General features: G+C 37.1%; 1 protein-coding gene across 1 annotated transcript; it reads right to left on the bottom strand.

The window, feature by feature from the left end:
* Positions 1–54: 54 nt before the first annotated feature.
* Positions 55–19,380, bottom strand: LOC143179630 (uncharacterized). Its single transcript, XM_076378945.1, has 9 exons — positions 19,169–19,380; positions 14,068–14,271; positions 12,965–13,300; positions 11,452–11,780; positions 4,632–9,513; positions 3,310–3,615; positions 2,492–2,673; positions 1,896–2,079; positions 55–1,277 (listed from the first exon to the last, which is right to left on the bottom strand). The coding sequence occupies exons 1-9, from the start codon at positions 19,307–19,309 to the stop codon at positions 999–1,001; spliced, it is 6,843 nt and encodes a 2,280-aa protein (XP_076235060.1). The 5' UTR covers positions 19,310–19,380; the 3' UTR covers positions 55–998.
* Positions 19,381–27,705: the final 8,325 nt, after the last annotated feature.

Raw genomic sequence — 27,705 nt, 5'->3', positions numbered from 1 at the left:
GCTCTGTAAGTTTGCTCGGAAGACCTATACACATATACATTTATCTTTCTTAAATAAAAAGTTAATTTATTAGCTCCCAATATTCTATCATAACAGTGATGTTACAACATTCTTCAATATTAAAAAGTACTAAGCGCTATAAAAATTCATGTTTCTTCTTATAAAGCTTATGTAAATTGAAACTTATGAAATAAATCACAATATTTGTAATATTAATTAAGCCGTACGTTTTTTAAGTAATTTATTTTCGAGTTGCAAATGTATTCTTTTTAATCGCGTATTTTGCGGTTATTATTAAAAGGCGGTACGCTTTAGGAGGGTCGTTTAAAGTTACAAATACTCAGCTCGTAACATTTTCCTAATCATATCGTATAAAAAGATATAAATATCTATAAAGCGTGTTTTCCAAATCCTCCAAATTTCTATTAATGGAATAGTAAAAACTTGTATGCCTTTGAATTTTATAAATTTGAATCAACAAGTTTCAATCATTCAATTTACACAAATAATGTAATAGTGTAATTTCTTTTCACGACATTTTCTGATCATATATTCGAAAAGTGATCAATTAATTTGTCAAATATCGTTCTTCTGCTATGTACATACAATACGTAGATGAAGATTGTGTTTTATTGTAAGGTAACTGCGAGGTACCTACAAACTGTAATATAACTGCAATAGAAATCACATGTCGTTTTCAGATTTTGTACGTGTTCTATGAATGACAGTTCTATAAATAGAAAATCGAATATAGAAAATCCAGTAAAAAAATGTTCCAATTAAATGACATCGATCGTGGACAGGATATAAGCTTAGAGACTAAAACTTGAATTATTATTAAAGTTCGATTCTCTATGATAATTTAAGTAAACAGAGTCCTAACCGTTTGGCCTTGATTTACATAAAAGAAATTTTCTTTGGTCCAGAATATAATGCTATTTATCCTGTTCTCGATCAATTTGTATAAAAACTGAGTTGTATCTTTTCGTCAGTAAAAATTAGCGCCTCGGTTTCGGTGCTCGCACGTGCACAGGCTTGTTGTGCAACATGTGCTCGCATTTGGGAATGTGACGTTCAGCTGCCGCTTGATTGAACTTTCTTCCGCAGTGAGGACATTGAATATAATCGCTGGTATCGCTGGGTGGTGGTGGCGGCAAATCGCTGATCTTTCCTCCTGCAGCTAGGTGAGCTTGCACTTGCTTGGCGGAACGTATGGCGTTGATGAAGTCTTCGTGCTTCCGCCGCCAGTTCGATTTTACCTCTGTTTTCTTCGGTTTCTGAAACATGCAAAACGACAACCGTCTGGCCTTTGAGAGCAATTGGTCCCCTATCCTCCACTTCAAAGAGTAATTAGTAGCATTATGCAAAACTTGCTGAATTCTTTAACTGAATCGATGAATTGAAGAACAGTACAAGTCGAAAATTAGCCATTCTTAAATAATCTTAAAACTATATCTGGACTCCAGAGCTAAAGTGTATTAACAATAAGTCTCACAGAAAGCAAGTGGACTTCAGGTAAATGTCCCAATATCCGGGCGCTCAAAATGTATTTCCCAATAAGTAAACAATTTAAAAATGCATGTGCCAATACTTAAAATTAGCGTTAGTGACCAGATACTGGAACATATCTACGGTCCAGATATGTAAAATGCATAGAGCTACATATATTAGGTCCAAATATTTGAATATCTTCAATTCACCAATTTAATTAATTTAAAGGAAACTCTTTCAGGAAATTCTATCGATTGTTTTACGATCGTTTCGAATAATTTATACGATAATCTGTAAAATGAATTCCGTGCGTTCGATGGATGCACAGAAATGGAACGGATGTTGCTGAGGAACGGTGGAGGAAGGGAGACACTGGTTCAGGAATCAAAGTAAGGAGTACTGACCTCGATCTTTTTACAAATTCCTTTCTTGACGAACGACTCGAGTTCGGTACCTCTTACTCTGTGCATCATCGTGTCGAATTGCTTCCTCTTTTTTTGTCCCGTTTTAGTGCAGATTTGCTCGTGCAGACCCACGCGATCCTGAGCGAAGCGACGGCCACAGACTTTGCACGGGACTAACTGCTCGCTGTAAGTGGGTATATTTTATCTGTGTTACGATTATTATTACAAATAACACATTGGACAGAAATATTACAATATTCGTTAAATAAGTATACCTTGGTTAATTACATTATATACCATTTTCGACATACTTCGCGTTTCTTATTCAAATTGAGAAGTACAGATTATTTAGTAAATATTCTAATTATTATTATTGTCTATAATTTCCTTTCTAAACTAATTGAGTAAAACTTCGTAGCAGTTTGGTATGAATTTTGTGAAACTTCAGAAATGATAGATATCTACTTTCCCAAGTTTTGCTAAGAAACATTTGCAACGAAAAATTTATTTCTTAAGAAAGTTGAGAATAACTGAAGTCCTTTAATTTTCTATAAAGAGTTCGCAAGAGAAACACCAATTACGCTAAAAATTCTTACACAGCACACGAGCTTCCGCCTTTGCTGGAAGCTGACCCTTTGGACGTCGTTGTACCGGAAATTGGTGTCCTCGCTCTCGAAGCCATTTTACCTTTGGTAACGGAAGCCTGCATAGAACTCCCGCTGGACGTGGAGGAAACCGATGAAGGAGGCCGACCAGATTGCGTGGGAAGCGTTTGTTTCTAAGTGATAAAAACATCAAAGAAAATAATGTCAATTTATTCTGAATTAATTCAAAATAAGAACGTGACGCATGCTAACAGTAACTCGTAAAACACCTGTTAGTACTACTGTTTAATTTTGATTGATAACTCGAAAATTTCCCTTAAAGCCACCTCGACCAGTCAGAAAATGAAGAGAAAGAAATCCATGTGCCCTAAACTCTGCAATGCCTGGGTTAATTAGTGTCAAAGAGCGGACGACATTTTATCATGTGAATTTCCGTCGATGTGAGTTGACTTTTTGCTCACTCCTATCGTTCCTAACTTCCGATAATTGAGAAAAAATTGCTCGCGATTTTCGATCGAAGGGATCATAAATTGCGAAACGACAATTTGGCAAACAATAATTGAAAACTAAAATATGAGTTATTAATCTGTATTTAAAATACGCAAATTAGTAAATTGATCTGATTTCATTTTGATTTTTTTCTATGAATCAGTAGCAGCTGAAGAATATTACAATTAAAATATTTAGTGTTAGCTTTAGTATATATTTCTTCAAAACAAGTATGTTCACAGTTACTCGTAACTACGCACTTAATAATATACGTATAGTTTTAATAATTGAGGAAGTAGGAATACTTAATAATTACTTACATCGGTTGATCTTTTTCTTAATAGCGGTTTTCTCAAAGGTGGACCATCGTTTTCCTTCGACGGTTGCTCATCGAAGTCGATGATGAAAGCTTCGCCCTTCTTCGTTGCTGACGAGTCATTATCGTATTTCGTTTCGATGGTTTGGTCTCGTAAATGCAGACCATTTTCGAGAACAGCGCCATCGACGACGTCCGTCGATTTTCGTGTAGTCGTCGATTTTCTGTTTCCAATAGGCTCTGTGCTTTTCGCAGGTACAGGTCGCTTCAATAATTTTGTATCTTGAATTTTCGCGTCAGTGGAAGATCGCTATAATAATATAATCGATTAAATATTTGCAGCCCATACTTTGGCGTTTACTGCAAGCTGACTGTAATCATATTATTAAAAGAAACAAATATTACAATACATTAAACAAACTAAATCTTGTGCAGGGTATTCAACAACAGATGTTAGAAATTTTATGGGTTGCTCATGTGTGCCAAAGTAGAATGAAAATAAAAAATGACAGACTTTAAAAGTCGTAGGAAGTGTGCCTAACTTGGGACTCATTCTACTGGCGTGCAGCTTAGGTCAGACGTACTGATGTCAGTAGAATAAGTAGAACGAGTCAGGTCAGACAACCGATCTGTAAGTACATACAAGATACAAAGTAGCTCAGAAGTAAAACCAGAATCACAACTTCATTATATTTCATTCTCAATTTTCGTTATATTTTAGCACGTAGACTTATTTCTTCAAATTTCTATGTGATCTATTATCAAACACCTTGTCTTTCTTTTAAGTAATATCTAAAAAAAATTTCCTTCTACTCGCCAACGAGTACACGCTTTTAATTAACTTAAAAAGACAAAATTAGAAAGGTCGATGTTTCTCACTGTACTCGGGTCAACGAGATGCCAGCAAAAACAGAATTTTTTCGCATGTCTGACAAATGATATTCAAGCAATACATTCAAGAACGAACCTGGGAAAATACTGAAACACACAGTCAGATTTTCATGAGCCATGCAAGTCTACGTTTGCCTATTTGCTTCCACTGTATTTCAACTTCCTCAAGTCCTAATTATGAATAGGAAAGTATTAGAACGTCGTCTTTTAAAAGACGCATTAAATATTAATTTCCTGATACTCGTACAGGGATCTGGAAACTGTAAATCGATCCTACGACAAGGCTCTGCATTTGTTTATATCTGCTGACTCGTTTCGTTAACCCGACTATAGAGTCGCTCTAAGAAGAATGATTTTATTTTAGAGATACTTCCTGCCAGAGACCCTCAATGCCAAAAGTAACATTTCCAAGAATCTTCACGCAGTGGTACTTACCCTGGATGCCGTGTCTGGGCTTTTCGATGGCGATGGAGGGACATTTCTTCGTGGACGGTTGCCCGTTTCCGGAGCTTTCATCAAATCCGGGCTCGGACTCTTCACGACCCTGGAGAAACGTGGCATGCAGCTTACAACCCGTACCGAATCCCCTAATGCGTTGTTCTTCACGCTAAGATTCTCTGGTCGCTTTAACAACGTCTCTCTTTTACTTTCACCACGATCCTCGCCACTCGTTCGCCGCGATTGCGGATGAACCGTGCTCAAGCCTCTTAAAGCGCTGCTTGCAATTGCTGACTTTGGCGACACTTCCCTCGCCTTCCGATTAGGACTCTCACTTTCGATGGATTTCCGAATATCCTCGATCGATCTCAGCTGTTTTACGGATACAGAACAATCCGAGCCTATGTCACCTGTTGATGGTCCATTCGCCTTTCTTGTGTCTGACCTTTTTGTCGACGCTCCACTTGGAACTGATTTTAGGAATTTTGAGACGGTTTTTGGGGACCCTATCTCGGTTTTAACTGGCTCAGTTTTTCGAGACGAAAGACGTTCTACAGTTTTGATGGAATCGAGGCTATGCTTCGAACTCGAGCTTTCTGTCTCGACTTCTACTGAATCGGTATCTGAAAAGAGCTTCCGCTTGCACGCTGGCGATCCAGACCTCGCAGAGATTCGAGCGAGCTCGATCGAGTCTCTAGCTTTCGCCAATCTTTTCTGATGCCGAGTCTCCTGCGTTTTCGAGGTTTCCATTTTTCGACTTTTCACGAGTCCAGGCACGGTCACGGCTGAAGTTTTCCTCAAAGTCGATGTTGATGGCTCGTCCCCAGGGCCTCGTGGAAAATTTACATTCTGATCGAGTGCTTTCAGGGAAATCGTTTCCGAGTCATCCGTTAAGCTTCCAATCCTGCTTGTCTCGAGCAGCGTTTGTCTTTTCTCCGTTATCGATCCTTTGTTTCGTTCCAAAGTGCTTTGACCAGACGCCACGCTAGTCTCTGTGCCAATAGAATCGAAACGTCTGAGTGCTGACTCAACTGAATCTGTTCTTTCATAATTCTTGCCCCAGGAACCACTTTTGTTTTCGAGATTGGTCGTCTCGATCATCGTTGACACGGAAACATTTTTGTTTATTTCATCTTCTAAACTTGACGATGTTCCATATTTTTCAGAAATCTCGGTTTCGCGAAATGTTTCTTGATATGTTCCTTCCTTTTCAGACTGCGGTTCCTTATTAATGATCTTCTTAATAAGGTCTATGGATCGCAAAGTTTGAGCCTGCTTCTTCGGTTTGCAGAGCTTCGACTCGCTGAGCAGAGTTTCCTGCAGACTCACCTTTGCCTCCTTCAATTGACTTGGACTTTGCCTCAGAATGTTGCTCACTTCCTCCTCATTCGCGACTTTGCTCTTCACCCCACGTTTTGAAGCATGAATAACCGATTCTCTTGCTGGGCATGAACGTTCAGTGCTCGCGTTCTGTATCATCTGCTTCAAACTGTTATCTTTCTCTTCCCTGGAACTCGCGGTTCTACTCGATTTCGAGATTCCAGGATCATCTGTCGTTTGCTGATCTTTCCTTGGCGCTTCGAAAATATCCGATTCGAATAGAGAGGACCTCTTTTTGCTAGCCCTGCGCGCGGAATACGTGAACGAAGTTTCTGTCTTTGGTGTCTTCTTGGAGCCTGGTGACGATTTTGTGTAAGTACTTCCAAGTTGCTCACGCTCGAGCCTTTTCTGTTTTATGTATTGATCAGGCAACGTGATCTCTTGAATTTCCACGTCCACTTCAGCGGAGGTGGAACTCCTCGAACTCGATTTCGGACTTGGAAGTTCATACGGTTTGGAAAACGCTGTCATTGTGATTTTGCTCATGGTTATATTCGTCGTGAGTTCTTTCGATTCAGTCTTCCTTGGTCGGTATTTCAGTTCCCTGTTTCCTTCGTCTGGCGCTTCTCTCGCGTCTTTAGATATAGTAGAAGTATTTTGTTCCTCTTTTAAATTCTTTTTTGACAAGCAATTTGTCTGAGGTTTGTTACTCGGATGGCTTATGATGCTACGGATCAGTTTGGTAGAACGTAAGACATTGCTAGAACCTCGACGAGTAGTCTTGGTATCTTTAGGTGCGACGAGGCTGTCAGGGCTCTTCAATGATCGAGTTGGAGATTGGACAGCCGGAAAATTGCTTGACCTTTGCCAGGGACCTGTGGAATCCGAGGATTTTGGTTTTAAACTCACTGTGGTAGCAGATCTTTCTGTTTCGTAACAGAAAAATTCTGGAGTTCGACTTCTATTGTCCACGATTTTCTCTGATTTAGGGGATGAGCTGCGACTGCTGGTTCTGCCACTGGAGTTATCAGGGCTCTTCGAATTTTTATCTCGAAAATGGATGCTTGTGGAGTAATTCGACCCTGATAGAAGACTGTTAGGTTGTTTAACAGATGAACCTTCCTTAAATTTGGGTTTTAGATCAACAAGTGTGTTTGGCTTGTCTAGTTCGTGACGAAAAAATTTTGAAGCTCCACTTTTGCCATTTATAGTCTTCAGTGGCTTAGGGGATGAGTCACGACTGTTGTCCTCATTATAATTAATAATCACTTTAGTGCGTTTTATCGAATTAATATCGTTAGGACTTTTTGACGATTTAGTGCCAATATTTATGAGACTACTAAGCTTTGATCGAGGGCTCTTGGATCGTTCATCTGTCAACTGTTTTGTAGATTTAGGTTTCTGGCTTGATTTGTCTGATCCGTACCAAAAAAACTTTTTGTTCAATTTTTGCGATTTTGGAGACGATTCACGACTGCTTTTACTTCCGTCTATCGTGGTAGTAGAGTTTTCAGTGTCGTTTCGATAAGGTAGAGGAACTTTATTGGTTGGACGTGACTCGTTCATGTCCTTCAGTGATACTGGAGACGAACTGCGAGATAAATCGGAGTTTCCACCAGCTTCTAACGTTTTTACGTTTGCGTTCTTAGCAGCTTTTTCGCATTGTTCAGAGAAGAATCGCGATACTGAATTTCGTATATTGTATCTAGAATTTGCATTGATATCTTCTTCAGATATTTTTCTACTAGACTGTGCGATTCTGTTTGTCACAGGTTCAGGAGTTTGTTGCTTCTTCCTGTATTTTCCAGATTCTGTTCTTGGTTTTCTTATCGTCTCTGGCGTTACGAATATGATGGTAGAGGATCTATCGGGATTCGTAGACAGCAATTGAGGGCTTCTATTGGTGTTTCTTAAGTCTTTTTTTATAGAGTCTGATGTTCTTGTTTTACTAATATACGCAAGTGAATGCTCTTGATTTTTAGGTGATATTTTCTTACTGTCTTTTCGTGGAATTTTCTCGCTAAGTTCTGGAGATTTAGATGTCAATTTAGTTGCGGATGTTTTCTTAGATTTTCTATTAAAAAATTGGGGACTCATAGCACGTTCTTTTATTCTTTCAAAAAAGCTAGGTGATTTATTTCTAATAGTAGACTCATCTTTTCCTTTAATCCTTTTTACAGTTTCTGGAGATGAAGTTCTGTTGCTTGTTTCAGACTGAGGAGACTTAGTATCTCTGTCCATTGTATCAAAACCTACAATTATAGTCTGTTTATTAGATTTTTCTTTTACATCTTTGCCATGTATTACAGGTATATTTTTATGTGTTTTTGATGCTAGCTGTACATGCTTCATGCTTTTCGAGAATTTAGGAGAAAGTTCTTGAGCAGTTTTTGAATCAATTGCATATGTAGTGGCAGATTTTTCAGATTCCTTACAGAAAAATTTTGGGCTCTCACTTCGCTTTTTTATATTTTTTGAGACATCAGGTGACAATCTTCCAGCAGTTTTTGAGTCGATTGCATATGTAGTGGCAGATTTTTCAGATTCCTTACAGAAAAATTTTGGGCTCTCACTTCGCTTTCTTACATTTTTTGAGACATCAGGCGACAATCTTCCAGCAGTTTTTGAATCGATTGCATATGTAGTGGCAGACTTTTCAGATTCCTTACAGAAAAACTTCGGACTCTCACTTCGCTTTCTTACATTTTTTGAGACATCAGGTGACAATCTTCCAGCAGTTTTTGAGTCGATTGCATATGTAGTGGCAGATTTTTCAGATTCCTTGCAGAAAAATTTCGGACTCTCACTTCGCTTTCTTACATTTTTTGAGACATCAGGTGACAATCTTCCAGCAGTTTTTGAGTCGATTGCATATGTAGTGGCAGACTTTTCAGATTCCTTGCAGAAAAACTTCGGACTCTCACTTCGCTTTTTTATATTTTTTGAGACATCAGGTGATAATCTTCCAGCAGTTTTTGAGTCGATTGCATATGTAGTGGCAGACTTTTCAGATTCCTTGCAGAAAAACTTCGGACTCTCACTTCGCTTTTTTATATTTTTTGAAATATCAGGCGACAATCTCCCAGCAGTTTTTGAGTCGATTGCATACGTAGTGGCAGATTTTTCAGATTCCTTACAGAAAAATTTTGGGCTCTCACTTCGCTTTCTTACATTTTTTGAGACATCAGGTGACAATCTTCCAGCAGTTTTTGAGTCAATTGCATACGTAGTGGCAGATTTTTCAGATTCCTTGCAGAAAAATTTTGGGCTCTCACTTCGCTTTCTTACATTTTTTGAGACATCAGGCGACAACCTTCTACTAGTTTTTGAGTCGATTCTAAATGTGGTTGCAAAGTCCTTCGTCTCGATACAAAAGGATCGAGGGCTTTTACTCCTTCGTCTTTCGTTCCCTTCAGAATCTGACGCCGATAGACTTTCTTCTAGATTCTTATAGCCTACGGCCGTGACATCCGATTCGTCGTTTCGAGGACTTTCCTTTCTGCCAAGCGATCCTTTCTCCACAATCTTTTGCGTTCTATTCTTCGTCACTTCATTCACACTACGAAATTATGATCAATACATCTCTTATTGTTTAATTCAATACAACAATACAATCTCTCAGAATCTCATCCCACTTCAGTGAACCTTCCATCTGTCTTCTTTCTTTTTACCACAATTTCCTACTATGTTAACCCTGCCTTAGACTCATGGTTAGAGAACACAAATGATAGCATGAATCGATAAAAAGTAAACGATTTATTATGACTCTTCTTTGCAGGATTAAGGTCATTGACAGGGCAAAGCTGGGATGATCCACTGGCTCATGGACTTCGACTCTATGTATCGAACGTTTAGTTTAGTTGGTTACGAAGGAACGCTTGAAGCCTCGCGTAAAGCTACCGAGCTTCCTGGCATATTTGCACGAGGACTCTAAAATTCGTGGTTCATCGATGATTAATGCTTTGCTTGATTACTTTATTAAGTGTTTTTCGTCGCCACGTTGCTTAGCTAGCGGTTGTTATGGCAATGGAGCGTTTAGTGTCCTTCACTTGCTTATCTTCTCTCGAATGATAGTTGATGATCCACTGGCTCATGGACTTCGACTCTATCTATCGAACATTTAGTTTAGTTGGTTACAAAGGGACACTTGAAGCCTCGCGTAAAGCTACCGAGCTTCCTCACAGATTTGCTCGAGGACTCTAAAATTTGTGGTTCATCGACGATTAATGCTTTGCTCGATTACTTTATTAAGACTTTTCATCGTCACGTTGCTTAGCTAGCGGTTGTTATGGCAATGGAGCGTTTAGTGTCCTTCACTTGCTTATCCTCTGTCCAGTGATAGTTAGGGAGACACGAATTAGAGCGGGAATCTTCCTCTTCTTGCGACAGATCGAAGACGCTGCGCCTCTACTTTGCCGGAAACGCGTCATTTAGTTGCTCTTTCAAAGGCGATCGCTTCCGGGGAGCGTGGCGTATTGTTAGACTATTCCGGTTGCGTAGGTTTAAGCGAGTCGCGGCCTAGTCAGCGATTGCAATTATGCGACGAGAAATTAATCGGAGGGGACGAAAGCAGCTGACGGATTGTTAGCACTGATTGCCAACTAGCGGCCAGAGAATTTGCGTTTGCCAAGGTTCGATGAGATAATCGTGACTAATAATCTATCTGCGTTCTGAGGTACCTACGTTCAGTTTCTGTGGTAAACTGCGCGTAATAAGTTTTTTCAGGTTTTTTTTCCCCTTATAATACGTTTATTTCTATTGAATTTAATATTTTAATGTGGTGGCTGAGGAAACATTTTTGATTCTAGTAAAAGAAATTAGTTTGTCCAATTTCGTAACGTTGATATAAATAATAGAAAACAAAGAAATAGGAATAGGTCGTATATGGTATTTGTTGAAAGCGAAGTAAATTCGATAGGTTGATTCTCTTCCTTCTAAAATGTATACTTTTAGAAATTACCATAGGTGTTATTCGTGAAACATTGACTCTGTTTATTAGTTAAAGTTAAGCAAAGAATGTGTAATTGAATGTGTAATTTTAATTAAAGCAAATATCATGGTATGAGGAGTATTTGTGTAGCAATATTTAACACATTGGACATATGTAGTGTTACTTAACAAATAAGGCATTATACGTACATATATTAATATTTTACAAATTGGACACATGTACCTAGTAATACTCCATAAAAAACAATAAAGAATCGTATTTCCCTAATATAGAAAGTCATTAAAATTTGAGCTTTCGAGTTGCATAATTTCTTTTTTTAAAATATTCAAAAATCATTTTAAGCTAATTCACGAAAATCTAAAAAAACTTATTACTCCATTTATGCAATACTTTTCGCATGAACATGAGAAGAGTATGAAATCATATTTAAAACAAAATAGAAAAGTAAAATAAGTGATCTGCTTTCTATTGTTATTACCACATGTTTTCCACATATTTTTCATACTCGTTATCTTAGATTTCGTATTCTTATTATTTTTTACCTACCTGGAAGTAGATTTTGTTGGAAATACTGTATCGGATCGTTTCTTCGTAACACTGATCGTGTTCGTATTTTTCGCCATATTGTTGTTACGCTTCGCGTTGGCATTTTTAAAGCGTTCCAATCTAACTTCCGCCTGGGATAACTTCCTGGTAACACTTTGTTTCGGAAGCTTGTCAGGAACGTCCACCATAAAATCCTCTGGAAACTCCTCGCTCTCGAGGTCGTTCTTAACACGATGCTTCAGCGTCTCATCGTATTCCATTAAGTGGAGCTTTGCCATCATACGATTCCTCTGCATCGTGTCCTCCTCCAGAAAGTCTTCGATGGGTACCTACTCGTATATAATGGAAAATATATGTTTACCTTAGGAAAGATATCTTTCATCTTTTTTTACCCTCATAGTTTCTAATTCATCTTTCAGACAAGATTCTTAAAAGTAATACAAAAGGTATATAATAGGTATATTTTTGAACTATGAATATTCTTATCTTTAGCAATATCAATTTGCATTATTTAATTCATATTTTTAAAAATTCTTTTTATAACAGTTAAGAGTCTTATAAGAGATAAAAATTTGTTTACTGTCTTAAATAACTGCAACTCGATAGAGTTTATCATAGAAATTTCCAAACTTATTTGTCTACCACTCTCTTTGAAAAAAAAATTTCTGAAGGCCCACCCTCCTTTCTCTATAAATCTAGCTTTTTTAAGTGAGTAAACAGAAAAATGCAATGACAAACATTTACGTATCTGTATTTCTACTTATATCCTACAGCCTAGCTATATATTACCTATATCCTACTATCCTACAACCCTGGCTTTTTATTTTTATTCAACGATCCCCAATTGCACTCGTAGCTACTGCCATCCTCCTGAATCGCTTCAATGTCCTCCAGGGGATGGTATCATCCACTTTGGAAACCTCTGGTTTATAATCTTACATATTACAGTCTGCAAGGGTTTGATGTAACTCTAAATTTCTTATTTTCATTATCATTTTTCATTTCAGTTAGTTTGCGTCTAGGCCAGCTGAACGAGTCAAAATCGTACTAAGTACCTATCTCTTTGTAAAAAGAGAATTCATTATTTAAAAAAGAGTTATGTACTGATCTTAAACATTCTGAGACTTCCACACTATTGAAAATTCTTGAAATACCTACACTTTTTTATCTATACTAACTGCTATCAACTATTACTCTCATCAGTATTCGTAAACCTTATATAATCGTTAGGGATGAAATTTGCAGCCAAAACTATAGCATAAAATTTCACTTGGTGTGTTTTATACAGCGTGAACCTCCAGCTAGGAGGAACCTCTCAAAGCAGTGCTCAAGCAGTGAAAAACAGTGAAAACATCTATTATGACATAAGAGGCCCACAGTGCTCTTATGCGCTTTCCCCTGCAATGTTTCTGTGACGACACTGTCTCTGAGTCTCCAAGCGAGAGTATCACCCTGTATAGTGCAACAATATAGAAGTACCCAAACACGTATGCATGGTAGAGTACGTAAGTACCTTGTCCTGATGATTTCCATTAGCGTACTGCGCGACATAGTTCTCATTTTCGAAGTCGTCGTTCGTGTGTTGCCGTTCAGAGGGACCAAACGATTCTCGGGTGATCTCTTCGTGGTACGAAACGACAGGTTTGCCGCCGTTCAAATTGCTGTTCGCATCAGCTCGGGCCACCCGTTTCACAGTCACAGATTGTCGGCTCACCGTCAAATTTCCGTTCCTCTGCGCAGCGTTTCCGTTCGTTTGCTTCCGCGGTTTGTTCTCCAGTGGCTCCAGCGGGTAGCTCCTGTCTATGCCTTTCACGGTCGTCTGCCGTCTCTCGTCAAACATCTGCCTCACCTTGGCGCGAACACCAAAACGGACGCATTAATCTCGCGATTAATCGACTTCGCCTCTTGTAATATAGGGAATAGCGTGTTAGCACTTGCGGGACTGGAAGATTCTTAAACGTTTCTGAGAGTGAGTAATGCACATGCATTGTTAAAATTCGGGCAAATAGTTTCGAGGGATAATTTTATTAACTGTTTCAGCCAGCGGCGACAGTGCTGGATGTTCTTCTAGTGCTTTCGATTATTTTTGGTGCTTTTATAGAGACTAAATAATTTGAGAAGAGTTAATTGACTTTCTTTCCACTAGAAATAGGAACTGTATTATCAAGATAAAGGATTGATTTAATAATTTCGTTTCATTTTATTCTCGAGGAAATTAAGTTAAACTCGTTTAGTTCTATTAATTCAATTTTTGAGAAAATTAAGCTAATTTAAATGAAATACGAAGATAGTCAATTATGTACCTTTCGGGGATCATCTCTTGAGCGAAGCACAGTAATTTATACTTCTTTGTGTTATTATATTGTTTGTTATATTGTATACACTAAAGAGCTTTGCCCGTTAAATAAATAAATAAATAATTCTACCCAAGACAAGCCATCAAGACCTAGCAATTATTCTACAAGTCCTAATAGCATCATTTCCACCAACTTTCTCGAAAGCGATCCGGCAGAAGTTCCAGTTTCAAAGCACAGTAATTATTACAGAATTGAAGAAAGCGTAGCGTGAAACCGCATTACGACAACGTGCTGCGCTTCCACGCGAAGAATCGCTCACCTTTCCGCCCTGCGAGGTCGAGGCTGTGTGGCTGCTGGTCGAAGTCTTTGTGACACTGTGCTGGCTGATAGTGGATCCATGGCTCGAGCCGTTGGAACTAGCGCTGCCTCGTTGCACCACCTGATAAGCCCTTTGCTGTTGCTGGTCGTAGAGCTGCAGCAACTTCTGCTCCTTCTCCTGCAGCTGCTTCTGCTGGAACCGGGCCTGTGACAACCGCATATAATTTTCTCTAATTTTCATCGTGATGCAAGCAGTTCTTGCAATGTTTTATCCAGAGTTCTATTTTGCCTTTTGAGGGTCTAAGAATTTTTTGAACCTTCAGATATTTGAAGACCAGCTGAACATTTTTAACTCGATTTTATGGCATTCAGTGCACTTAAAAATATGTTTTGGTTCATCGTAGCTATTAAGAGTCTGTTTTAGGTAGAACTGTGTTCATAAAGTCAGATGTTAGTATATTTAGGAGTTCCTTAATTATGAAATAAAATCTTGAGTTATCGTTAGTTTAATGACGATGAAGCTAAGTCTCCTTTTAAGTATCAAAGTTCAAATATTTCAGGAGCTCAAGGACAAAGAATAGCGATGACATCTTTACTCTAGATTTATCACAATTTTAATCCACACGTGGAATCCAACGAACAAAGCTCGTTCACGCAACAAACTATTCAGAATCTTCTTAATGATGCACCGAAAGAATGAACATCGACATATTTCCTAATCCAAGCCAGTGTCTTTAAAAAACACAATTTCTATTCTCTTCTCCTCCATTCAAGCAGTCATAACTTCAAAGGTTCCCCAAACTCAGAAATCCTTCAACGTTTAGACACATTTCAATAATCCCCGATAAATTAAAATAAGTCTCGAGCAGGTACTCCTCGTAGCATAATTAAGTAGTCTTGGCGGAGTAAGCGGGCGCGGATTAACTGACCACACACAAAGCACACGAGCGATTTCGTTCAATTGGATCGATCCTCCATTATTCAGACGCCCATTTCCCGGGGAAATAATTAAACGAAAGTCGTGATTCACAAATGGAGTTAACGTCGGCCGAGCTGCGACTCTTGGTTAACCACGGCTCGTCTGGCGATAGTTGCACTGTGCAACTTGCACGGTCTATAGTGCAGCGGCGCCCGATGCATACGCTGGGCCACCGTGCAACCTCATCGATTCCTTTTAACCTACATGCGAAGGGGTTAGTAAACTCATTACCAAGGGCTAAAGTGGATCGTTCCTCCCTTCATTTGACACGGCGACAAGACTACATGCGAATCGTTTCGATGATTTCTTTTCGTTCATTAGAAATGGAATCGATGTATTCAATGATACATCGCTGGTTTGTTTGATTAGTATAGGGGGTATGTATAATCTACCTGCACTTTTCTGTCGAGTTGTGGTAGGGAGTACTTTCGAGTTTTGGAGTAATATTTTGGATTATGTTCAAATTTGGATATGTTACAGTCTTTAGCGATGTTTAATTCTCGGAAGGAGAATGGTTTTTGATGACTGTGAGAGACGAATGCAGGGTCAGTTTGATCTCTAGTGGAATTTCTATTGCTAACTAATTTTGGGAAGGAATTTTATGTAAACATGCATTTTGGACAACATACCTACATTTTATTTCTTTTTCGTTTTCTATGTACCTGGTACAGAAGGTAAGTGTATTTTGTATAGAATTCTTACAAATACTTTCATTACACTTTTGACATCTTGCACTGTATTTAAGGTCAAACTGACTCTGCATTCGTCGTACGAGGGTTAAATGTACATCACAGAGTTTTTCAAAATTATAAAAATTACGAATTCTAAAGCTTAACGTGTGTTGTAAATGAGAGAAGAAAAATGTATGAGCAAGGTATAGTAGTGTTTTTTTTTTAAATAATTATTAAGGAAAAATGTAAAACGTGAATTATATATTAAATAATTTGATCTTAATTTTTGCCTGATATATAACATTATAAAAATATAACAATTGATATTAAAGACCACGGTAGAATATTACTTTGTAAATTAATTTGTGGAAGACATAACAATTTTGAAAGATATTTATAAATAATTCTCATAGAATGTTTATACTATATTTAACATACTTGTTTGTGACTTGATATAGTACCTATCTACTACAATGCGATTGTGAAGTAAGGGTATGTAGAAAGTTAATCAGGACGAACTGACGTAAAATTCCCCTTAAAATTAAAGCTTTTGTGAAATTGCTTTCATTCATTACTAAGGACGTTATTATTCACAGTATGACCAGGGCAGCTATTTCGTGACACTCTTGGATTATGGATATCCGCTCTGCCCCCTGTAATTCCAAATCGTTTATAAATGGTTGACATACTGCTCACGTAATGTTAACAATCGATTAAAATTACCGACATGCAATCGTTCTGTAATCTGTTTGCAGAAAGAAACTGTTATTATCCTTATCCCATGAAACAAACGAGGAGGAATATGCATGAGTATGTGATTATAGTTCAAGTTTCTAGAATGCTTCACAATTGCTATATTCTTAAGAAACTTTCAATAATTAACATTTAGCAATTAATACTGAAAAAAGATATTCACCCCCAGATTTTACTCACTCTAGCTAACTACGCTAGCTACGATATTTTGCTACAGCCTCCACTGATTCTTACTCGAACCCGCGGACGAGTACGATGTATTGCGACAAGGAAACGTCGCGAAACGAGGGACAAAGATAAAGTAGGGAAGGAGAGGGCAACGAAAACAGATGTCAGGGTATTTTTATTTCCAAAAATAGCGACTCCTTGCAGGGGCTGGTGCGTGGGTGAAACTGAAAACCTGACGCACGGGAAGAATACGTTCAACTTGCTCTTAACTGAAACGCTGCCTCTTCTTGGGGATCTACTGATAGGGACGAGATAGGAGGAGAAGAAGAAGAAGAGAGAAGTGAGAAAGAGGGTGGACGAGAATGGAGGGAGAAAAAATTGCAGGTACGTTGAAGAAATAAGAGATGACGAAGGAAAGCAGGTCAACGCCGAACGTTTCGCAAGAAACCGCACGATCCTCTGCAATTTGGTTTATAGGTATGGAATACTGTGCGGTAAACGAGAGGGATAAGCATAATGAAGTAAAGAGGCAATTGAGATAGGATGATGATGATCATCCTGATAATTGACGATTATGACTGGAAAGAGCATGAGTGTTATGTAAAATAGATTCTGTTAGAGAGATACTTCGAATTTGGGAAAATTTTGGGAAATTTGGGAAAATGATAATTCTTCCTTTTTGTTACTAAAGAATAGATAATTGTAGAACCTGTATTGGATCATAGCTAATACAATGTTTAGGAAACATAAAATGCTGATTGTAAGTGTAATTACATTTTCCAGTAAGTCTCGTTTCACTATAACAGAAATTTTTTTGGAAGATGAATCGATGCAGTTTCATTTGGTACAATAATTCTGTACTTGAGAGCCAATGTGATCCAAGTTTTTTTGTTATGTTTTAGGAGAGAAATTGAGATAAATATTTGAAGTAGTTAATACTATTAAATGCCTTTTACTTATAACGTAACTTAACTAAATTCTTATTTTAATAAAATGAAGAGAAAGCAATAAGATTCCGTAAAAAATTTAATTTTGAAAAAATGGACTTGGGTTGGTCTAGCTCTGAGGTACAGGATTCATCCTTACATAGTCCCTGTTAGATTAACTCTCGTCATTCTGAATCAGCCTGTGTAATCTGGAAGTATTTCTACTCATTTTAATCTTAAAATATTATATTTTAATTTGTATCTATTATTAAGAGGAGTGTTTCTTTTCTTAGGCTGCGGTTACAGTCAATGCACTTTCTGATAAATCGATGTTCTAACGAGTATATCCAATAATTCAGATATATTTCTCACACCATCAGTTCCTCAGAAAACGCATCCACTGTAACCACTGCTTTAAATAAATAAATAATCTTCGCAACGCGATAACAAGCTTCAATGTCACAAGTGTAAATGAAGATAAAGCAAGAGAGAATCTGAATGTTCCATCGTTTCCCTTCTGAATGGATGGAAAATGGCGACTCCAGAATTTTGGACTGTTGTTTCGAAAACAGTGGCTGCTGTATCGCAAGTGTCGAGGAACAGAAAAGGAGAGACGTGACTGTGCCACGTGGATGACATATGAACGACACTCGAAGGCAAAAGGAAAAGGAGAGAATGGTAGCTTCCTCTCTACATGGTCATGTGTGTCAGAGCCACCGATGTTCTGCCACTCTAGATGGTCTTCCACATCCTATTCAAGTGCGAACTGCGAATGACCAACTGGCGTGTCTCTTTCCACGTCTCTGTGCTGAATTTTTGCTCCAAACGATCTCTTCTTGAACTTGATATATGGTTCAAAGAACCTGAGAGACGCTGAACTAAATTTGATGAAACTATAAAACTGAAAGTAACGATAAGTGCGTCATTTCATCGGAGTCAGTGAGATTGAGAAATTGTGACTAATTGGATGATTAAATCTATCGTAACTTGGAATATGTAATGTAGTTTGAGGTCAGTGGTATCTATCAATTGTTAGAGGAAGTGGTTTTAGAAGTAGGATGATCAGTTTTTATGTAATGAAACAATTGAATTCAATTACTGCTATATTTGACTCTGTTGGAATTGTTGGAGTTTAGATATAATAGATGAGATGGTGAAAGAATATTGTATGTTTCAAAAGTGATTCTACATGCCTAAGTAATACGAAATTGAAATTTGTCTGACTTAAGTTCTCATTCTACTGACTTCACTGTGTCTGACTTGGGGCTTATTCTACTGACTTCACTGTGTCTGACTTGGGACCTATTCTACTGTATTCGTCCTGTCTGACTTAGAACTTATTCTACTGGCTTCGCTATGTCTGGCCTGACTAACACACGTAAGCAGTAGAATAAATCCTAAGTCAGACACACTTCACACTTCAGTCAGACTTCACTTTAACAATTAATAACTCCGATACAAAGTTCTACAAGCAATTTTATCATTCTTGATATTCATCTTAGTTTCACACATAGAATCACCCCTTAGATTTCCTGACACCTGTCGAACACCCTGCATACCCATAAGCTACACAAAATAATGCTAGTATACTTTCGAAAACTGTACCACATTGAGATTGGAGAACGCAGATGTCAGGTCTTGGGCTGCCCAGGACGTTTTCATATCGATGGAGACTCCACGGGCCTCGAGTTGCTTCGATCGAATGTTCGCTTGTTTGTTGGGATTTTTACGATCCTTGCGTTTCATTGTTAACTCTTGCGCTCTTCCCTCCCAATGCAATTGTTTCGATAAATAATAACGTCGCTTTCTCCACACGTTCTTCGATTTCCTAACGAACTCATAAATTACCACCTCGTTCCTTCCACGTTATTTCATTGTTAGGAAGTACAATCCAGAATGCTATCTTTCTATTCCACGGTTCATTGTCTCTCAGACACCCTCCAAAGGAGTACACATTTTCTCGTGTACATAGTATCAAACTTGGTGAAAATTGCAAGTCTGCATCCTTGGCTTGACAAGCCTGTAGTCGTTCGTTGCGAAACAAGATATTACGTCGTTTCGCTCAAAGGTCGGCCTTTCAGATGTCAAGTTCGTACTGTTCTTTTTGTGACAGCTCTTTGGAATTCCAATATTCGTCGAACGTGCAGCGATCGTAGCATTATGAATGCTCCATTCGTAAAATTCGTCAATTGATAGTCTCATGTGCGTTGCACCGTCGGGGCTAACTTAGAAACACTTTACTTGTTCCTGTCAGTGAATTACTGCGTCAGTACATGTTCCGAACCTCAATAAAATAATTGTCATTAGTGCTGTAACTTATTGAAATCAATATAAAATAATATTTACTGACTGAAATAAATATAAAATATCTAAAATATTAGGCTACAATTTGTATCAGCTTCTTGACTGTTTCAAAGTCTCAAAAGTGTTCTTTGACAAGTGTATACAGAGTTTACGAGTGCCAGCAAGTTTGTAACAAAATTTACTATTTTGCAGCACGTGGATTCTTCGTGAATCTTCTTCCTCGAATATTGACAAATTTTTCCTGTTAATATGGATGAATATTACGTGGCCTGTTTCCAGATAGGTATCGTATTGCAATGTTCGCTGTCGAGAGATGGAACAGTTACGCTACGAGGGTAACTATCACAACTGCGTTACTGTCAACCCTGGATTGCCTGTGTTCCATCGACGCGCATGTGCGACTTTCCTACCCTTGGAATGTTGATGACACTATGTGACGAATTCCGATTATTGAGTGAAGAAAACTGCGTTAGCATTCGTGGCCGAGTTTCGTCCTAGCCAGTTTCTAGGTTTAACGAAACCTTTCCATTAGAATCACTTTGCTTATCTCGGTTTGATCGATGGCCTTGCTCAGACAGACGCGAGGAATAAATTGTTTAAATGCGAGCAATCGATCATAATGACAAATACGCGACTCTTTGTACACTGTTTTCTTATTTATCAAATAGAAAAAGAAGGACTGTTCAGTCTGTGATCGGCCTTTAGACAAAATTGTTTGTCACGTGCGTCTAGGATTTATCAAACTGGATTTCGTATTTGTGCAATCGTGCAAAAGGAGAATATTTTATGATGGACTGGATAGATATTAAGTAGACAGACTAGATCGAGTTCTGTGATGAGATCACAAAATGTGGTACATTTACTCTTCTTGCCTTGTTTTCAGTTTCTGTTAGCGGCAAGTTTATGTTTCGTCATCGAGGTGTGCTCAATTTGTGAAATTCAAGGCACCTTTGTAGGTCTCTCACGCGAGGGTTGAATTGTTTGGAATTTTATTCCTTGTTCCATTAAAGTGCAAAGTTCAAGGTTTCGGGTACAGAGGATTTGCATGATCCCCTATACGATTATCTCGAATTTAACTGCTACTTTCCAATTTTAAGGAGAAGAAAGTGAAATTCTATTTAAAAGTTATGCGTTTTAAACGACTTCTACGTTAAGTAGGTCACCTTAATCCTTTGAATACCAGTTGATATTCCCACAAGCGTGGGAAGAATAAGGTCACACGAAAGGAGATTATATTGAAGTGATACTTGCAAAAACTTAATGAAATTTGTATACAATATTAAAGACACTTTGAGTTATATTTAAACCAAAATGTGGAACCTTTTACATATTGCGTGTTCAATATGCTATAATTCATGAGATATGTACTACACCTTGTAAGGTAATTCTAATTTCAATCACTCGTGAGTACATTCTCCACTTTAACAGCATCCATTAGAAAGTTTTGTTAATTTAATTTATAAATTCCTATTACGTATGGCTATGCAAAGGAGATTCTTATTCACAGATGCCAGTGATGTAATAATTAAAGTATTAAAAAAAAAAAACAAATAAAATGCAACTAAGACAGTACCATACAAATATTTTGTAATTCTGAAATCAGCTGATACCAACTTTCCTTTATCTCAATATTTGTTAAGAAATATAACATTTTACTAAATAACTTCCTCTTTTCTCTTATCATTTTCCTACCCTCAATTAGCATCGTGTCTCGTTGGTTGCAGCCTCCGATCACAATTATCGAAATACTATCAGGAACCACTGCAGGCTCTATTCAATTTCGACGAAGCACATTTTTACTTCAGAACTGCAATTCGCGACGAAGTAAAGAATTTGTGATATTCGTCCTCGATACGCAGAAATTCCCCGTTAACTGGGTGCAGAGTTCAAGGTTCCTCAAGAACATCGTCGGTCGTGCAAGATGATTGGTTTTCGGTCTGTTGACCATCGTAACGACCCCAGCCAGACGAGCGAGGAACCGCGCACCCGCACAGATTTCTGTATTCTCATTTAACATGATGCCAAATAATGCGATAGGACGAAAATTATTTTCTGAATTGCTCGGTCAACAAGACGAATGATCGATGAAAACTACGGTTATGAAAGGATCACTGAATGGTTGGAAAAGATCGCCAAGAATATGGAAATATGAAGTCGAATGGAATGAAATGTGGAATTGGAGTCAGGAGACAGTATTAGATTACTTTTACTGATTGCGTTTGGTTTCTGTGAAAATTCTTGAGGATCGTTAGGTGCAATACTTTGGCGACATTATGATCTCTCACCAGTGACAATTTTCTGAGTTTATCTAACAAAGAGAGCCCATGGGAGTGGAAATCGATTTTAGAATAAGACTGGGTATAATTCGTAGTATACACATGGCGTAATAAAATCCTCATACCATATGTCAAATTGGGTTTCTGTTCTTGAGAAATTTCACTTTAAAGTTTTATCATAAATATAGGCAATGTTCAACGTAGACAGTTTGTTAGTCGTGTGTACATACGTGTACTTCTGATGATGCATTCTGGGGCACGCAGAAAATAGTTTTGTGTCGGCTTTCAAAAATATAAATCAAGTTGCTTTTTCAAAATTACGTAAAATTTGTGAATCTGGCGAAAATTTAGCATTTTTGTCGCGTGCACGGTGTTCCGAGAATTTATGTTGTTCATGATTTTATGATATGTACCATTCCAATAGTTGTATTACATTGCCTATATTTCTGATAAAACTTTAAAATGAAATTTCTCGAGAACAAAAGCTCATTTTGACGAACAGTATGAGACTCTTGATACACTATGTCTGTACTACAAATTATACCCAGTTTTATCCTAAAAGCGATTTCTATGCTCGTAGTCTCTTTTTGTAAGGCTGCTATTAAAATAAGTAAATAGACTACGATTGAACTGAATTCTAAAAACTTGTTACTTTTGCTATTAATGAATGTATGACGTCACAGCACCTTAAAGTATTACAGAACCAGAATAAAAAAGACTGAAAACTCTGGCTTCTCTCCTACGATCGAGGCCTCTTCCATTTTCATTAAGTCGTTAACCGGGTCACTTCTTAAGGAGAAACTAAAGTAAGCGCTACATACTTAACACTTCACTCTGTTATTTTCCAGAAATCTTAGCACTGCATTTCCATATTGAATAAATTTATTGTACACAGAAAAAGGGTTTTTGTTTCTGAGGGTTTTTGAGTTCCTTTAATTTCTCCATCTTTATTATTACAAAGATAATTAAAATAATGAAATAAGTTATCCTGAACTCTTCGATCACCTACAGTAGTAATAAATTCGAGTCATCTTAAATTAATGCTGCTCACTTAAATCTAATTCGACTGTTTCCTGGAACCAATCCAGTAATTACAGATCCAAGCCAATTAATAAGCTCATTAAAGTTACACGCACGTTTCACGAGCAAAGTGTTCGAAAATGTGACATAGAAAGCTCGGTAACTATTTCATTATACAGTGTAGCTTTCGACTAAAAATATTCTCGAAATTGTTACTATAGTTCATCATTAGACCAATGAGATACGCACACGCTAAGGAATGCATGTGCAAATTGACACAATTTCGTGTATTGCATGCAACGAGTCTCACCGATACATAAATAGACCGAAACTAATGTCTAAGCTGTAGTTTCAACCTGCCTTATCGTCGTTCGCCACCACTTTAGCTTTTTCAACAACAACGTCTCTTGGATTTCACGCCTGGAGCCGCACGTTCAGCCAGACCGCGCAAAAGTAGACTGTAAATGACCGTTGTGAATTACTACGGGTGAAATTACTATTGAGAGTTACATTATAGTAGCGTCACTGGGACAAATTGTACCCTTTGTAACACCATTGTTTAATTATGTTGCCGTAATGAATTTACGCGCACGTAGATTTTACGGAGCGCTTCAGCGACACGCGAGCGACACATTTCTCAGAAATTCATTTCTCAGTTTATGCATAAACTGCAACGGAAATTGGAAGTTAAGATAAGAGTAAATTGCGGGGAAAGTGATTGTCGCGTTCTGCGGCAAGGAATTCCTAACTATTTTAACGTTTAATAGAGGGTTAGAGCGTTACAGGTCCTTGGACTTGGGAATTGAATTTTATTCTTCCTTGGATTCGCTAATTTTCAACGAAAGGTTAGTGTAAAAGATTGATTTATGAAGGATTATTCAATTCATATATTTAGTTTGAGTGATACTTATAAGTTAACTTCACTAAATTCTTATTGTTCTAATAAAATGAAGAAAAAGCAATAAGATCCTGTGAAATATTAATTTTGAAAAAATGGACTTGGGTTAGTCTGGCTCTAAGATACAGAATTATGAGTTAGTAATTCTACGTGCCCTACAAAATTTATTTAACCTTTTTAGCAACAAGGTAGCTATCTATTGGTATGAGGAAGTAGTGATAATTGCCAGTTTGCACTAAAAGGGATAATAAATAACATATGCAAAGCTATTGAAAATATAGATCACATTCTTGAAGTTCACGAATCTCAAGAAACGTTTTCAGCGAATGTTACATTAACACAGTGGCGCATGCAAGGATGCAAAGTAATTTTATCGCTGCTGTTTATCGTGCACGCCAGCAAAGTCGTTTATTTCTGAAAAGTTTTGCGACTCTTCATAAAACCTAGTCCAAGCGCAAGACAGAAGTTTTATAGTGCATTCAAGGTGCTGCGATTGGAACATGTTCCAGTTTTTGTATTACAATCAAAAAACTTAGGCAAGAGTTAAACGTAAGTAATTGAAATGAAAAAATAAAAGGTGTTAAGTCCCCTGGGGGATTTTCTTTGTACTTGTCCACTGGGTCAACTTAGACCCATTGGGTCCTTCTAAGGTGCTGGGTCACTTGGGAGATTTCTTTTTTTGAACTTGTCCACTGGGTCAACTTAGACCCACTGGGTCCTTCTAAGGTGCTAGATCATCTGGGAGATTTCTTTTTTTGAACTTGTCCACCGAGTCAATTTATTCACACTCTCACTGATTTCGATTTTTGCTTATAACTTTAAAATTCAGGCATATCACTTATTATATGTACAGAAAAAAGCTGTTCAAAATCTCGTCGTCTATAATATATCTAAAGTTCATCGAAATCAGCGGTGGTGTGATTAATCTGCACGTCCACTGACAATGTGCTATCAATATTCGAACTGTGCATAAAGTGAAAGTTAGGATTAAGTTAGGATATTGCGGTGGCGTTTAGAAAAAGATATTATCAAGGAGTTACTATTGGTTGGTATACAACAACGTAAGTCGTTACACTTCACGCGAATAAGAATAAAATAATTATTCCGTGACGCGAGGTATTAACATTCCACGAAAATCTGACGTCTTTTTCTGGGATAACACGTGCAAGTAATTCTTTCCTAGGAAGTTGAACGCACGTACTTGCGTGGAACGGCGACGTTAGTGCGCAAAATTGCTTGACCATAACCACGATACGTTTACTTCTCAATACCCACGCCTGACCTTCTCAGGCTGGAAGGTGCTAGAGAACGAAAAACTGCCTTGAGAAGTCGTTACGTTGCCATTTGCTCGGGGATACACGCAATTATGCTCTCTTATACGCGCCACGTCGACGGCTTAATTTCCTTCGCACGAATATCAACAGGCTGCCACGACGTGACACGCTGGAGAGTCCTACAGTACTATTCTAATCGATCTGTTTTAATTTTACGTATATTTTCACTTAATTGCTTGTTTATTTGGAAGATATAGAAAGGAACATGTACAGGAGGTGTCATTTATCATTCATGAGTATTCGAGCGATTTCACAAGTTTGGAAAATTATGGATTTATTGGTAGCAATCGATATTTATTGCTTAGACTAACCATTCATTGCTAAAAATGCAATTATTGTAATTATTATGTACTTAATCTGTATTTTTCTCAACGTGTGACACTGTTCGAATATTTACGAGTAGTGCTGTATGTAATTACATAGTGTAGTGAAAATGTTTTGGCTTGATTTATATTACTTATAAAAAAATAAAGAAAATATTTCGTGATCCTGTTTTAACCAACAAATATTTGTTACAAGTAATATATATAATATTCATGAAACGTTATTTTAATGCAATACTTCAATAAATGAAATGATATTTTTTGAACAAATATTAGGCATCCTTTGAGGGTTTAAAGATGTTTTAAATTGGATTTAGTACTGTAATAAAGTTTGATTGCTCGATAGAAATATCTCTCGAATATTTAAAGTTTGTTTTAAAAGAGTTGAAATTTAAATCGCGAAGTAACATTAATTTACGATAGATTATTGGATTACCTTTAATTAATTAAATCATTTTAAATTTACATTTACTTTGCATCGAATTCATAAACTTATTTCTACAGTAAAATAAATAATAATTCATTTAATTAAACCATTCAAGGGAAACCTGATGATCTACCAGTATAATAACATTATACCATTTTTTAATTCAGTGATTTCTGTTTTTACAAATGAGTCATTGCGTAAATGGAAAATTTTTTTAGAAATATACAGTTGTTAAAAGTTTTCAACGAATTAGAGACACGTGATGAATGTAGAAAATACTATTTTTAGATTAACGTTCGCCACGCTATGCTCCATCAGCAAGCACTAACGATCCTAAGAAAGGATGATAAGTCTTCCTTGCGTTCCTGTGGAACCTATGAAGGGAAAAGATGCTTTTTTTCGGTGACGAGCTTTCGTGTTTCTAAGAGGATTTTTTGCGCCCACTATTCGTACGTACGAGTTGAAAGGAAACTGTTTTCCACCCTCGCTCGTTGGAAACTAGAAACTACTTGATGAGATATATCCGAAAGGAAGAGAGAAACTGTATATCAAGATCTACGATTAAGCTTTCAGCTTAAGTAGCCCCATTTCTATCGACTTCGGTGTTTGGATCTAAAGAAAATCGTTTAGGGTGAAATTTATAACTCCAAGCGAATAATCAAAGAATTTGATTTCAAGTTAACTCAGCCTTGTAGTTTAAAAATTAAAATTATATTCAGAAGAAAAATATTAAAATTATATTTCTTTAGTGTTTCTGAATATGTAGTATTTTATTACAATATATGACTAGCGAACCTGAAGATAGAACAATTAATATGGAAATACATATGTGTAAAAAGTACCCACGCGCTGCAAGCACAAAGCTCCAGAAAAATATGTTTTGGAAATATGCTAATTAAAATTCTGAAAATTTATATGAATCATTTAGTCATATTCTATAGAATAATTAAGAGAATTGTTGAACATTTATTGTCAGAAAGAATTTTAATTAAGCTTTTTGTACAGAGAAGAAAGTAAGAGAGTTAATTAAAAATAAGGTGGAATATTAAGAGTACATATTGTAAAATACAAAATTTTGAAAAAGTACAAAAAAGTATTTGCATTCTTAAATTTATAAACAGTTAATAAAGTTGTTATAAGTGTACATTTCTTAACTTTTTATAAATGTAAGAATGCACCTACGTTTTTGTACTTCTTTCAGAATTTTGTACGTCCTACTAAACACCCAAAGGGTTAGCCATGATAAAGAATTTTCGTATCCAGTATTATCATGCACCTACCATCTAACAATCTTAATAGTAATAAGCAAGTATCTCAAGTTGTCTTATTCCTAAAATATTCTTTGCTCTACAATAAGCTTTAATTATCATATGATTCTATTTAGTGATCCCTAATAACCATAATGTGTTCTAGAAGTGACGTAAAAATTCATTAAAAAAAAAAAAAAAAAATGTTAAAAATCGCACACCTTAACAATAAGTACCCACAAATTTGTCAGCCTTTCATTGTAAGCAAAGTATAGTAATAAGATAATCACAATGTGCAGTAGAAGAGACATAA

This window comes from Calliopsis andreniformis, chromosome 5 (genome assembly GCF_051401765.1).
Source record: "Calliopsis andreniformis isolate RMS-2024a chromosome 5, iyCalAndr_principal, whole genome shotgun sequence".
Classification (NCBI taxonomy): Eukaryota; Metazoa; Arthropoda; class Insecta; order Hymenoptera; family Andrenidae; genus Calliopsis; species Calliopsis andreniformis.
Note: the sequence above shows the minus strand (reverse complement) of the source record. Positions and strands in the feature narration are given on the sequence as shown.

What these genes read in the sequence shown, in the direction of transcription:
- LOC143179630 (XM_076378945.1), bottom strand. Translation starts at nt 19,309, where the DNA reads ATGAAACGCAAGGATCGTAAAAATCCCAACAAACAAGCGAACATTCGA. An exon ending in ATGGAAATCATCAGGACAAG is followed by an intron (nt 11,781 to 12,964) that starts GTACTTACGTAC and finishes ATATACGAGTAG; the next exon opens with GTACCCATCGAAGACTTTCT. An exon ending in GGCGGAAGCTCGTGTGCTGT is followed by an intron (nt 2,080 to 2,491) that starts GTAAGAATTTTT and finishes ACCCACTTACAG; the next exon opens with CGAGCAGTTAGTCCCGTGCA.